Source organism: Micropterus salmoides, unplaced genomic scaffold, assembly GCF_014851395.1.
Source record: "Micropterus salmoides isolate LMB-PRFRI ecotype aquatic unplaced genomic scaffold, ASM1485139v1 Ms_hic_scaffold_6, whole genome shotgun sequence".
In the NCBI taxonomy this organism is placed as follows: Eukaryota; Metazoa; Chordata; class Actinopteri; order Centrarchiformes; family Centrarchidae; genus Micropterus; species Micropterus salmoides.
Genome location: NW_024044348.1, coordinates 3,884,762 through 3,894,788, shown reverse-complemented (window position 1 = coordinate 3,894,788; position 10,027 = coordinate 3,884,762). Strand labels below are relative to the sequence as shown.

Below are 10,027 nucleotides of genomic sequence, written 5' to 3'. Positions count from 1 at the left end.
TACTCGGCGTCAACGCTTTCAGAAAAGTTTTCCATTTACAACTTGGATGTTGACATAAACGGTACTTACGAGTTGGAAGCTGGTAATTACGGTAACTCATATGAAAACACAGCACAGGGACTCGGGGAAACACAGATGTTTTGCATTGGAGTTAATTTCTGCGACGTCCATATAAACGCTCCAGTGTTCTGCATTTATCCTGAGGAGGAGAAAAGAGTGCAGGAACTCCTCGTACTGCTGTACAGCCACAATCTACTTAAAGTAGACCGAGAGGCCAGCGGGACACAGTTTAACTAGATTATTTTAACCCTTTCAGTTTAACAGCTTACGTGTTGATATATCGATCCAAGCTTTAAGTTTACTTTTGTCCCATTTGAAGAGTTCAGTAAACACTCGCATGTGTTATTTATAACGTTTTAATAAACCATTCACATTCGAGGTCAGTGACGTTGGTTTGATTGGTTGAAAACGTGAGAGCAAGTCAAAGTTTCACGCGTTTTTGTTGGTACTTATTAGTGTTGTAGTCAAGACTGCCCAGACCGAGACAAGACCAAGACATGCTGACCATCTACTTAACAATATGGCCAGAAATGTTATCACCATAAAAAATGTCATATCATTCAATATCAATAATTAACAGGATCATTCTTTCTTTTAAATCTAAAGGCAGATGGTAATTGTGGTTTGAAAGTATTCTTCATGGTCAGAACGAACACTTGATGCCAAACAGATGATCACTTCACAAATCTGACGTTCAACACTATCATAAAAAAATCTTTTTTCTATAAAAATGCACGAGTTAAATTAAGTAAAATATGTTTTTCAGTCTCTTTTCCTCAACAAAATAGATATGTTAATAGATAAATTAAGTGCTGATTCGTCTATGATTCAATTGAATTAAATCAAACATTTATTGAACAGTTGTTAGTGCGTGTAAAGGGGTTAACGGTAACACCACAATTTAAATTAGCGTTATTGGTTACATTTGAAGCCATAAGTTTTAAAATCCAATCAAAGTTAGGACATTAACAAATAAATCAGACAATGCGAAAGCAATTTATTAATAGTCCTCAATGTCCGAGACTGAGACAAGACAGAGTCCAAATTCGGTCGAGTCCGACATGAGACAGAGACCATGAAAGAGGTCTTAAGACCGGTCTCGAGTACTACAACACTATTATCTATTGTTTATGAAGCTGTTGGGAGCTCACACTTGCTGTCAGTTCCGCGTAGAAACAAAACCTCCCAGATGTGACTGATTAGTTAGATTACTCTTTCGTAGGGCTGGGCAATAAAACAATAATAATAATTATTGCGATGTAATTTTTCCTCAATAACAATATAACAAATGTTTGATTTAATTCATTTGAATCACGAACGAATCAGCACTTCATTTCTCTATCAAGATATCTATTTTGTTGAGGAAACGGGGCTGATCTGTGAAGCGATCCACTGTTTGTTCTGACCATAAAGAAAAGTTTAAAACCACAATTAACCATCTGATTTCTTTAACTTTCACTCAGGAGCAAAAATCAGCCTTTAAACCTGAAAAGAAATAAAGATTTGAAATTTATTGATAATTATAGATATCAAATTATATGACATTTTTGGCCAGATCAACCAGCCCTAATCTTCTGTAATGAGCTCCAATGACACATTTTGACCTGGAACATCCAGTAGATGCACATCTGAAGCTAAGAGGAGACTTTGAGAGGGAGATAAAAGGAAGCGGACAAATGAACAAAAATGCAGGTTCAGGCCCATAAAACCTGTAAAATAAAGTAATTTATTGCGTTTTAAGTACGCAGCACATGTATGTTGTAAAAGTAATCTTGCACTCTTTTTGTTTAAATGTCTCAGACTGCACATCAGAGGGCGCTGTAACGCTAAATGCTGCCAGTTTTAATTTAGTCGTCTAGCGTCTTTATGTCGCCTAATCAGACGCTGTATTCTCAGCTGCAGTGGTGAACTTGTTTCAAGGGTACAATTAGCTTCTGTTCATGGCACGTGATGTTCCTATGTTACAGCCACACCCATAGTTTTATAATGATGACACATTGTGGGTGTGAACACGACCAATCAGAAGGTGAAGCTGTGTAATTAACAGGTGCGTTTGGATTCTGGTTGAGACTGATTACAAAAAGGGGAAACTAACGGGATGTTCGTGTACTATGTTGTCGCTGCGGTGGGATGGAGGACAAACAAAGAGGAAGTGACGTCACTCACCTTGTTCTTATGGAAGTAGATGAGGGCGCCAGCTGTTATCTGAGCGATGAGGATCAGCAGGAGGCAGGTGAAGTACTGAGGAGAAGCAACAGATGTTAAACTTATCAAACCCAAAAACAACTGTAAGAGTATTAAACACATGTTCAGCAGGACCCTGCCGTCAAACCAGAACATCAAAGACAAGGCAGGGTGATATTTTGCTTATTGTCAACAAACAGAGCTGTAAGTATCCTGATCCTTTACTTAATTAAAAGTACTAATACCACAATGTAAAAGTACTGCATTGGAAATATTACTTAAGTAAAAGTATGTAAGTATAATCAGGAAAATATACCTAAAGTATTGAAAGTAGAAGTACTCAATGTCCTGTGACTGTAGTACCATAATATACTACATTATTATTATTATTATAAATCATGCATTAATGTAAAAAAACAAAAACAAACATCTAATGATTATTTTCATCATGGATTAATCTGCAGATTATTTTCTCCTTTAAACAAGTTTAAAAATTATGAAAATAGTGAGAAATGGTGTCAGAGCCCAAAGTGACACCTTCACAATGCTTGTTTTGTTTTTTAAATTAAAAATACATTAAAAATAACTACAAAAGAAAAAGCAGCAAATCTTCACATTTGTGAACCAAATAGTTGCCAATTAAATGTCTTTCAATAAATGAAAGTACTTGCTGTGCTTATATAAACTGTTACGCAGTTTAATTTATAACAAAACAGCATATTTTTTAAAACTCTTTATGTGTTTTGTGTATAAAAATCTAACTTTGTAAAGCTGTGAAATATAGTGAGATAGTGGAGGAGAAGTAGAAAGTGGCACGAGAAGTAAAGTACAAATACCTCTAATTTGTAAGTACAGTACTTGAGTAAATTTACCTCGTTACTGTCGAACCTCCTGTTTGAATATTGTTTGTTAAAAACCACAGTGAGCAGCTGAGACTTTATAAATAAAGATTGGTGTATTTAAGAGGAAACAGTCAGGAAGTTTAGTTTTTTAATGACAACAATAAATAAATAAATAGAATAACACCAGCCTTATATTTAAAGTTTATGTATGGAGGTCTGGTGTGAGACGTCTTCCACCACACAAATACGGTTTGAAGACAAACTGTGAGCCGTTTCCCTTTTATTCACGTTACACGAGTCTCTGTGTGTTCTGCTGTTTTGACTTTTCTACCACTTAGTCTCTTATTTTTCTAGTGTCGAACTGTGAAGCACTTTGAAACCACAACTTAGAAATATGAGTCCCTGTTAAATTATCTCTTTTTACCCAGCAGACATTTGACTGCTTTAACCTTTCACACTGCATATGTGCAGGTTAATACTTTAACACAGCTCCAGTGGTTATTCAGTGGTACAGGACAGATTTCAGTCAATAATGAAAAATAATTTAGTATACAAGGGAGAAACTATTAAGATACCAGATTAGGAAATCTTTATCCAATTCTTTCAAGGTTTGTTGTTGCTCTATAAGCTGATCCTACATTGTGACCGAACACTCTGACCTCAGGGACTTTAAAGGTTAATGTCGATATTTCTTAAACCTGGGCCCTATTTTCACAAACAGTATCTCACAAAAAGTGAGTCCACCCCTCACATTTTTGTAAATATTGGATTATATCTTTTCATGTGGCTGAAGAAATGACTCTTTGCCACAGTGTAAAGTAGTGAGTGTGCAGCTTGTATAACAGTGTAAATTTGCTGTCCCCTCAAAATAACACATCACACAGACATTAATGTCTAAAATGCTGGAAACAAAAGTGAGACACCCCTAAGAGAAAATGTGCGGTCACCATTATTTTGCAGCGCTGCTTTAACCCTCTTGGGCCTGGAGTTCAGCAGAGCTTCACAGGTCGCCTCTGGAGTCCTCTTCCACTCCTCCATGATGACGTCATGTTAGAGACCTTGCGCTCCTCCACCTTCCGTTTGAGGAGCCCCACAGATGCTCAGTAGGGTTCAGGTCTGGAGCCAGTCCATCACCTTTACCCTCAGCTTCTTTAGCGAGGCAGCGGTCGTCTTGGAGGTGTGTTTGGGGTCCTTTTCATGTTGGAATACTGTCCTGCGGCCCGGTCTCTGGAGGGAGGGGATCCTGCTCTGCTTCAGTATGTCACAGTACTCACGGTTCCCTCAGTGAACTGTAGCTCCCAGTGCCGGCAGCACTTATGCAGCCCCAGACCAGGACACTCCCACCACCTGCTGGACTGTAGGCAGGACTCACTTGTCTTTGAACTCCTCACCTCCAGTAATCCATGTCCTTAGTCTGCTTGTCTTCAGCAAAATGTTTGCGGGCTTTCTTGTGCAGCATCTTTAGAAGAGGCTTCCTTCTGGGACGACAGCCATGCAGACCAGTTTGATGCAGCGTGCGGCGTCTGGTCTGAGCCCTGACAGGCTGACCCCCCTCACCCCTTCAACCTCTGCAGCAACGCTGGCAGCACTCAGACGCCTATTTCCCAAAGACAACCTCTGGATATGACGCTGAGCACGTGCACTTTTTGGTCGACCATGGCGAGGCCTTCTTCTGAGTGGAACCTGTCCTGGTGAACCGCTGTATGGTCGTGGCCACCGTGCTGCAGCTCAGCTTCAGTCTTCTTACAGCCTCAGCCATCTTTATGTAGAGCAACCGTTCTTTTTTTCAGGTCCTCAGAGAGTTATTTTCCATGTTGAACTTCCAGTGAGCAGCATGAGGGAGTGTGAGAGCGACGACACCAAATTTAACACACCTGCTCCCCGTTCACACCTGAGACCTGGTAACACCAACGAGTCACATGATAATAGGGAAAATGGCTGATTGGGCCCAATTTTGACATTTTCACTTAGGGGTGTCCTCACTTTTGTTGCCAGCGGTTTAGACTTTAATAGCTGTGTGATGTGTTATTTTGAGGGGACAGCAAATTTACACTGTTATACAAACTGCACGCTCACTACTTTACACTGGAGCCAAGTGTCATTTCTTCAGTGTCGTCACATGAAAAGATTTAATCACATATTTACAAAGATGTGAGGGGTGTACTCACTTTTGTGAGATACTGTATATTGGTGTCCTAATTGCTAGAAGGTACAAGAAGTTTTTAATTTCGTGCAGTAGATGCTTCAGCTGGAAGCTGAACCGGCTGCAACGTATTCCTTCTAAGCAATTGCAGCCATCAAAATGGCATCTAGAAAAAGTGCTTCTTCTTGCCAGCAACAGCGTCAGCCTGTCTGACAACATCATGGAAAGGATCCCTACGAGGGACTCCCGGTGACCCCCTTTGTTTTTCAACAGGAAACTGAAGTCTCGCTCAAGGACAGTTCTCGTTCTGAAAACTCATGAGAGGAGAGTTGTTGCAGGAGGAAATGAGGGAGAGGAGTTTGTTATGTACGAAGAGGAGCAGCTAGGAAGACTTTATTTCCTAACGTGCTCCAACAGAACAAACTCCTCAACTTTGTTTGCACCGTCGTCTTCGTGCAAGAACAAACCAAAGAGGATCCTTTCCATGATGTTCTCAGTCCACCTTGTAAAACAGTCTGAGCCTGTCGGGGGCAAAAAGAAGCACTTTTTGTGGACGTAATTCTGACGGGTGCAATCCCCCTGAAGGATTCAGCTGCCGGCTGAAGCATCTACTGCACGGAATTAAAAAAGTTTTAAATCTACCGACATTATCCTTTAAGTAATTCAAAGTAAGACTTTTAGTAAATAAATTTCGTTGAGAGCTGTTGTGGGTCCTTTGAGCCTCAGACACTCGCACTACGCCTGCATTAACCATCATCATGTCTAAATGATCCGTCCACACATATCTGCCACTCACCAGGCCCAGCAGACAGCGGATCTCATAAATGGCCCCCAAGCAGCCGAGGAAGCCCATGAGCATGGAGAACGTCCCGACTCCAATCAGGATGTAGCAGGCCAACTTTACAGATGAGGTGTTGTCTGTATGGAAACAACAAGGAGTCCAGATCAGAAACCAGAAACAACAATGTTGACAACACGACGATAGTGAAACCTGTAGCACAACTAACGTTTAAGTTTACTTTGTTACTTTGGGCTCTGGCTAATTGTGACAGGAATCTTTACAAACCAATCAATCGATTAATGGAAAAAATTATCAGCTGATTAATATATAAATTAATATATAAATACATTCTTTAGCTGCAGTCTGATACAAAATACTTTAAAATGAGCTCCACCTCAACAACTACAGCAGTAAAATCCTACTTTTACATGAATGTGTGAGGAATAATAATGTGATAATAGAATATATAAAAGTACTACAGTCAGAGTACTTTTCCTTTTAATACTTTAGGAATATTTTCCTGATTATGTAAACATACATTTACTTTTTCAATGCAGGATTTTTACTAGTATTTCTTTGTATGTTTGGTATTAGTACTTCTACTTCCTCCATCACTGATGAACCCTTGCCAAAGCTGCGTCACATATGGACGCTTTGCCGACACTCCTTGGCGTCGCTTTTTAAAACGCCCTGGGTACCCAAAACTCCCGGCACATCCCTCTTTTACAAATACCAGTTTGTGTGTGTGTGAGAGACGGCGAACGCATGTTTTGTGTCGGGCTCCGAGTTGGGTTTTGAGGAATAACTGAGACGTTGAACTTTCAGATTCACACAAAAACTGCTCAAGATTGTGAACAAAGAAATGAAGGACCACGTCAGCGTGTTGATGTTGTGTGGTGGTGGCGGGTTGTGTGGTGCGTTGGCAGAGTGCTCATGGCCTCAAGGAATCATGGGATACCCCCAGGGGATCAGTAAACCAGGGCACGCAGCTCAAAACTAAGACAAAGACAAACGAGTGGAGTTTATGATGGAAAATTAGGCTGAGGCGGGGGTGGGTGGGTGGGGGGTGATGCACAAACCTCCATATTGCACAATTTTCCTTATTATTCTTTGATATTTTGTAAATTTTATTTATATAAATGTGTTTGCACAATATAAATCCACAGTAATGCACATGTAAATAACCTCCACATTGTTGTTTATTTTACAAATACTTCTATTATTCTTATATACTTTTCTAAGTTGCACCTCTGTTTATTCAATATTCATATATTTTTACATCATGTATGTCTGTCTATGTCTTGAACCACAGCAAATTCCTCGTCCATGTACACGATGCTACTTGGCAATAAACCTCTTTCTGATTCGGATTCTTCTGAATTAAAGGGATATTTCCAGGAATATAATTCTGCACTTCCATTAAGTTTATAAGTGCACGAGAGACATATTTAAAACAAAGAAGCTGGGATATCCTGACTTTTGGTCCCCAATATGATAGTCCCCCTTGTTCCCATAATGCACCTTAATAGCTGTTGAGTTGTCAAACTGTGGCCAGAGACGATTTAAGAAAGAGACGCGCCACTTAAAGATTTCAGATTAGAGTCCTATGGGGAGGCCAGTAACGAGCAAGAAAGCCAATCAAACAGCCGAGCCGGCAAAAATATTCAGCCAATCGTGTGGTTCCGCTGACGTCAGAGCACAGCTGAGGTTTCCTACCTTTGGGAAAACTTTTAAAGGGTGCCTGTGCGCACCTCAGCGCAGCAAAAGCCCCCACAATCCTTTACGCATAATGCTGTGCTTTTAAAAATGTTGAACGAGAGGGAAGCAGCGACGGTGCAATATGCATTTAAAGGTTACTACTTGTCCAGCGTGACTTTGTTTTCGCCGTAATGCGTTTTATCAAAATAAAGAAACCACCTGTGCTGCTTAGCTAGTACTCAGGTCAGAGCCAATCAGACACCGCCGCGCTGCGTGATTGGTCCTTTATCTTTATATTGATTATTTGAAGAATCAACTGTGTCAATTTCCATGTTTTGGTGTTTTGATGACCATGTTTATCTCTTGTTAATCTGTTTAAACAGTTAATTCACTGTGTTGAAACTCTATTTAACGTGTCTAATAATAAGTCAAACTAAAAGTAATTCTCATTTTGTGGAATTTCACGCAAACACCCTCCCCCCCCTAGACAGTCTGAAAATGTAAACCATTAGGATCTCCGACTCTTTGACCGAATCCATTTCATAATATCACCAGCCCAGACTACAGTTCCCCCCCAAATGCAAATTAAATGTTGAAATGAGGTCTCGCTCTGACTCAGGTTACAGCAGCACGAGGCTGACGCATCGAATCACCCTCAGATTCACGGCTCTGTTTATAAAATGTTCCATTGAGCATCAATACGTCTCATTTCTGTGCAGACACAAAGCTAAACTGTCCCCTTCCAGCTCTGACCCCCTGCTCCGCCTGGTTAGCGTCGTATGACCGCATTCCCGACAGCGATGAAATCCCTGCGCTCATGCTCCTCCTCCCGCCTCTCGGCCCGGGCAGACTGGTGATGTAGTGCGTTGGTGTGTGTGTGTGTGTGTGTGTGTGTGTGGTTGGTGATGAGTAAGGCGGTGAGCGCACTGGGCTGATGTGATGCATGTTGATGCTGGACGGAGCAGAAAGAGGCCAGTGTCTGAGGGGAGGACACCTGCAGAGAGGCCACGGACGCGGGACAAATGTCCTCAGTGACGCCCGCTGATCTGAGAGCGCTCACACACACACACACACACACACACACACACACACAGACTGTCTCTCCATTACACCAGCTCAATGTCTGTCTCTATATTTCTGCATCAACACTTCTTCAGTCGTCTCTGTGCCTTTCTTTCTGTTTCGCTGACTCTGCTCGATTCTTTTAAGTCTCTCACTCTGAGAAACTCACAGTTAGTTCAAAGTTTTAGGGATATTTTAGGGGGGGAGCTCTAGTTCTTCATCAAAAATACTCATTTACACAAGTACTGTTCTTAAGTACGAATTTAAGGTACTTTTACTTTCATGCCACTTTATACTTCTACTCCCACTACATCTTCTCTACATGTTTCTGGTAGCTTATGCCCGGTGCACAATCTTAACCGATTTTAAAATCCACAGACATAATGACAGAATTAAGCGTTTGTTAATCTTAACACACATCCAAAGAGTGGGTCACATAACAAATCTGAGGCAGAACATTCAAAACAATTATAACAACATCCTTTTTCCATAAATATGCATGAGAAAAAAAATAAGTGAAATCTTTTTTCCCCCCCATTCATTTTTTCACCTGGTTCTCCTGCTCTGACGCGGCTTCCGTCAGAAATAGACCGGCAGTGAACATCGAACTTTAGCAAAACTTCAATTAAAAATTAATAATTGCAAATCGAATCTCAATATCTGGCAGAAAAAAATCGCAATTACATTTTTTTTTTCCCCAAATCGTTCATCCCTATGCGATTATGGTTTTATTGCCCAGCCCTAGTTCAGACATAAACAAACATGGAGGCATACTGTCGTCGTCAGCTGGTAGCACTTGTGTGTGCTGTGTTTAGAGCCAAAAAAAATAAATAAATAAGAACAAACAACTGTGGAAGAACTTGAGGTTTAGAAGACGCAGGTGACGCTTCACCATCCGCTTTCTCTCATTGGTTTTTACTGGGGACGCACTGAAATGAAAATTCTTGACTGAAGCCAAAACCGAATACAAAGAAAAAATTTACCGAACACAAGTTCATTCAGATTTTTTCCATTTATTTAGACACTTTTTATTTTTTTATTTTTTTAAACCACTGCATAAATTAATCAGTCAAAATGAGCGTTTTCCTCAGTGTTTCTCACAGGATGTGGAGAGACTATGGTGGGGGGGTCCGGGGCCCGAGAGGGTCCGGTAAAGTAAATTACATGTGTCCGTTTACTTTTAATGGACACATTTAATATGTTTTATACTTTCTGTGAATATAATCCAATTAATCTTATTTCCATCCTGTACAGACA

At 40.5% G+C, this 10,027-nt stretch overlaps 1 protein-coding gene across 2 annotated transcripts in view; it reads right to left on the bottom strand.

Moving 5' to 3' along the window:
- Nucleotides 1-10,027, bottom strand: part of LOC119890354 (CD82 antigen-like) — a 44,866-nt gene that overhangs the window by 7,432 nt on the left and 27,407 nt on the right. For both annotated transcript variants that reach the window (XM_038701598.1, XM_038701597.1), the window contains 2 exons: nt 6,026-6,147; nt 2,227-2,301 (listed from right to left, as the gene is read on the bottom strand). In XM_038701598.1, coding sequence (XP_038557526.1) covers nt 2,227-2,301; nt 6,026-6,147 — 197 coding nt within the window. The remainder of the gene's footprint in view (nt 1-2,226; nt 2,302-6,025; nt 6,148-10,027) is intronic.